The sequence below is a fragment of the Penaeus japonicus genome, unplaced genomic scaffold (assembly GCF_977035675.1).
Source record: "Penaeus japonicus unplaced genomic scaffold, GWHDUDI00000001_assembly GWHDUDI00000019, whole genome shotgun sequence".
Classification (NCBI taxonomy): Eukaryota; Metazoa; Arthropoda; class Malacostraca; order Decapoda; family Penaeidae; genus Penaeus; species Penaeus japonicus.
Genome location: NW_028234421.1, coordinates 19,839,673 through 19,844,672, shown reverse-complemented (window position 1 = coordinate 19,844,672; position 5,000 = coordinate 19,839,673). Strand labels below are relative to the sequence as shown.

Sequence of the window (5,000 nt, the reverse complement as noted above, 5' to 3'; positions counted from 1 at the left end):
TCACCACAACTTGACGATGGAACTCCTGTTCTGAGACCTATTATCGTGTCTCCTTACAACTTCAACTTTTTCAACTATGTCGGCAACGACTTAGCAATTTATTATCATTACTTGATGTGACCGTTATTATCGTTATCGTAATAGCTAAAATCAGAATGTTAATAGTATAGTTGTCGTCGTCTTCATCATAATCATCATCATCATCATCATTATCATTATGTTTATCATTCTCATCATCATCATCATATCATCAACATCATCATCATCACCTTCAATTCCATTTTTATCCTCTTTCCCATCATCATTTTCATCTTCATCTTCACTTCATCATCATCATCATCATCATTACCATCATCACCATATGAATATTCGATTCTAAACATATAAGATTTTTATTTTTATTATTTCGATCTTTATATTTTATATTTAAGAAAATATTAGAGGTTCTTATAACACTAGAAAGAGTGTGATCATCAGAATCTTAAGGATCCCACAGTTCTGACTCTCGAATAACAAGCGCTTGTAACTAATAATGATTACTTTCCCTTTAAATTTGCAAGGAAACTGAGCTGCTTGTGCTGTTGCTGCTTCTCTTTATTTCTTTCTTTCGTTTTTACTTTCTCTTTTCCTCTCACTCTGTCTGCTAAATAGAATTGTATATTCCATCGTACAAAATGGGCACTTTCCCCCATTCTCACCGCCCATTATCCCCCTGTTCTGACCTCTCCCCACCCAGATTCCTCACTGCTACTCATACGTACCCCTACCTCTACCCCTACCCCTACCCCTACCCCTATCCCTATCCCTATCCCTACCCCTATTCCTACCCCTACCCCCATCACCTTCCCTTCAAGTGCGTTACCTCAAAGACCATCAGTAGTCTTTGTATCATTATGCATGCAAGACCCGCAATGGATCTTGTGTTTTTACGGTCTTACGCAACACTTTGCTGACAAGTCGACGTCTCCGCCAGGTAATGAAATGTCTTGAAGAGGGGACAGCCTTGAATGTCTTCGCTGTTTCTAGATGCAGGAATTATTAGCACGTATCATGTTATTTCTTCATGATTTATTGCCTTTTTTACCTTGACAGTCGTGCATTTTTTAAGGCAAACAGCTGTCGTGTTTTGTTTATCATAATATCTCAAGGTTATACAACCAAAAAAACGTCACCGTTTGTCATGAAAGCGTCAATAGAATAACAGTTCATTTTTTTTTAGTTTTTTTTTATCACTAGGAGATATGCATAAAGACGTATTCAAGATTCGGATTCTAATATTGAACAAAAGAATCGTCACATTTACGTCGCTCAATAAAATAATTCCCGAATGGACCCCTTTGGACGCGGGAATTCCAGCGACATTAAAAGCTGCAACAACAGCCGGCCGCCATTATCCCCTAAAGCGACAGTAATCACTGAGGGGACTCGCTCTCTCACCTGCCACAAACGCCGATATACAGAGCTGCCGTAACTCACCTGGCAGACCGTTAGCGACACCCACCTAGTGGCGCTTAGCACGGGGCCCCCCCTCCCTGCGACCTCCCTCGCCGGGGCAGGCTGGCCGAGGCGTTACTGCGCCTCTGAACCTCGGGTCGTCCGAGAGATCCTTTCCTAACGTTGGTTTCATGGCCTGTGGGCGAGGGGGGGGAGGGAGGGGGGGATGGATGGACAGTGGGAGAAGGGGGGGCAAGGGCAGTGAGAAGGAGAGGAGGGCGAGTAAGAGAAGGAGATATAGAAGAGGGAAAGGAGGAAGGGAGAGAAGAAACAAGAGATAGAAGAGGAGAAGAAGGAGGAAGAGAGAGTAAAAAAGGAGAATGCAAGAGAAGAGAAGAAGAAGGGAGGAAGGAGGGAGGGAGGGAGGGAGGGAGGGAGGGAGGGAGAATAGAAAAGAGAAATAGTAAGAGGAAAACTGAAAGAAGGAAGCAGGGGGGAGAGTGAAACAACGATAAATGGAAGAGGAGAAGGAAAAGTAGAGAGACAGCATGAAAGAAACACACACACACAAAAAAGGGATTCGAAGTCGAACATACAAAATACGATAAAAAGCACACACATGATACCAAGACAAAGATAGATCATCGGCAAGATTAATACGAAAAAAGAACTGAATTATATCCTCATCATCATCACTATCATCATCATCATCATCATCACTATCATCATCACCATCACAACTAATGAGAAAAATAAGGGATATAATTCTTGTCCCGAACTACCTTTGTGATTAGATCTAGGAATCTTTTTTTTATTTTGTTGTCGATTGTTACATGATTAGTGAAGGCTGATTGATGGATTAATTTCGCAGGGTACAAGCTTAATGTATGAGCCTTGTCTCGCACGAACATAAATTATGTTACGATTCTAGACCGATTCCCTGGGGTGTGAGTTATAGATCTCTCTCGCTCTGACTCTCTCTCTCTATATATATATCACTCTCTCTCTCTCTCTCTCTCTCTCTCTCTCTCTCTCTCTCTCTCTCTCTCTCTCTCTCTCTCTCTCTCTCTCTTTCCCTCTCTTTCTTTCTCTCTTTCTCTTTCTCTCTCTCTCTTTCCCTCTCTTTCTCTCTCTCTCTCTCTCTCTCTCTCTCTCTCTCTCTCTCTCTCTCTCTCTCTCTTTCTCTCTCTCTCATCCTCTACTCTCTTTCTCGCCTTTCTCTCTCTCTCCTTCTACCTCCCCCCTCTCTTTCTATCTATCTATATCTCTCTCTCTCTCTCTCTCTCTCTCTCTCTCTCTCTCTCTCTCTATCTATCTATCTATCTATCTATCTATCTATCTATCTATCTATCTCTCCCTCCCTCCCTCTTTCTCTCCCTCTCCCTTTCTCTGTCTCTCTCGCTTCCTTTCGTTTTTTTATCAAATACTGATACAGCAAAATCAACTCGCATCAACATCCCGTGTTTTATACTATGAAAAAGTAATTCTCGGTTTTGCGATTAATTCATCAAGATAAACTCTGAATACACGGTTATTTCGTAACTCTCTTTACGTCTGGCAATCAAACACTTCTGGTGAATACATTTTTCGCTTCCTTTTATGTATTCAAACATTTGGTATCATTTAACAGACAATTATATGCGGATGGGAGTCTGTAAAGCATCCAAACTGTATTTTTATTTCATCCACCTTTTGCTTCACCACAAACTGGATTTAAAACAAAAGCAAAATCGTTTTTTTTTTTTTTCTTTTTTTTTTTTTTTGCCGTGCATCGTCGTTTACAGTATTGTGCCTTTTGTTATATATATATATATATATATATATATATATATATATATATATATATATATATATATATATATATATATATATATATATTGGTAGATATAACACAACATTTATATTCTGAGTGCAACATTTCCGTTTTCTATGCATGTTTACCCGAACGCTCTCACACCCCAGACTAAAGGAGATATTTAGTTTATCTTTTATCATATCTTTGTCCTCATCTCTTCATCATCTCCTTCCTCAGCCTATCCTTCCTCACAACCTCCTATATACACCTCCACTTCGCCCCGTGTCAGCCCCCCTCCATATATCAGGTTCTCCCCCTCCCTCTCACGCTGATCCCTTGAAAACCCTTTAAACTAATAAGGCTCTTCCATGTAATAACACTTTGTTTTCATCTACTTCCTCACAGCACCAATTTCCAAATGTTAATTTACTTACACTTATCAGCATACTAATTAAGTCACTTACTCATTTAATTTCAGCCCATTACCTCACGCCTTTATACCCCCCCCCTCCTCCCTCCGAACCCCACTCTTAGTTACACCCTGCGACGATTCTTTTCTCTCAATAAAGACACAAAAGTATGATAAATTCTCCATGGTTTCCGTAACCAGTCACACCCCTAAAACCCTAAAACCATCCCAACCCCTTAAAACCGCTAAAAAAATAAAACGGCTTAAAACCCCTTAAAACCACTAAAAAAATAAAACCGCTTAAAACCCCTTAAAACCGCTAAAAAATAAAACCGCTTAAAACCCCTAAAACCGCAAAAAAAAAAACGCTTAAAACCCCTTAAAACCGTTTGTAAGCCCCTTAAAATCCCTTTAAACCCCTGAGAACTGTTTATAGATTCTTAAAATCCATTTTACCCCTTAAAACCCCTTAAAACCGCTTAAAATCCCTTAAAATCCCTTAAAACCCTTTTAAGCCCTCTTAAACCCTTCACAACTCCATCCTTCCTTTAGTTGCCGTCATCCCTCTACCTCCCTCTTCCCAACCCTCAACTCCCCACAGCCGCCTCTCTACCATGTCCTCACCACATACTAACAAAGATACTAACTCACTCTCCCCGCCCTCATCACATACCAACATACTAACATCCTGACCCCCTCTCCACGCCCTCAACACATACCAACATCCCAACCCCCTCTTCCACGCCCTCACCACATACCAACATACTAACCCTTTCATCCCGCCCACAGCACATACTAACATCCCAACCCCCTTCCCCACGCCCTCACCACTAACCAACATCCCAACATACTAACCCTTTCTCCCACGCCCTCACCACATACCAACATCCCAACATCCCAACATACTAACCCTTTCTCCCCCCGCCCTCAGACCTCCCAGACGAAGTGCCGACGATCAGCGGCGGTCAGGCCAAGTACCACGTCGGGGATGAGGTTCACGTCAACTGCACGTCCGCCCGATCACGCCCCGCAGCCTCCCTCATGTGGTACATCAATGACAACCAGGTAAGGAAGGGGGGAAGGGGGAGGGGGAAGGGGGGGAAGGGGATTCATTAGATCGAGGAAAAAAACAAAAACAAAGCAAAGCAAAACAAAACACAGACACACACAGGGGGATGGGGGAGGGGGGAGGAGGGCATCAAATCAAGGAAAAAAAAACAAAGCAAAGCAAAACAAAACAAAACACAAACACACATCAACTATTCCTCAAACCACAAGAACGTTCACCCTACCAACCCCCAACTCCTCCCTATCCCCCATCCCCACCCCATCCCCCTCCCCCCTCCCCCTCCCACTCCCACT

At 42.3% G+C, this 5,000-nt stretch overlaps 1 protein-coding gene across 1 annotated transcript in view; it reads left to right on the top strand.

Annotated features, from left to right (window-relative positions):
- Positions 1–5,000, top strand: part of LOC122244071 (uncharacterized) — a 44,554-nt gene that overhangs the window by 32,525 nt on the left and 7,029 nt on the right. Inside the window, exon 5 of the mRNA XM_086547127.1 lies at positions 4,570–4,703. Within this exon, the coding sequence (XP_086403253.1) occupies positions 4,570–4,703 (134 nt within the window). The remainder of the gene's footprint in view (positions 1–4,569; positions 4,704–5,000) is intronic.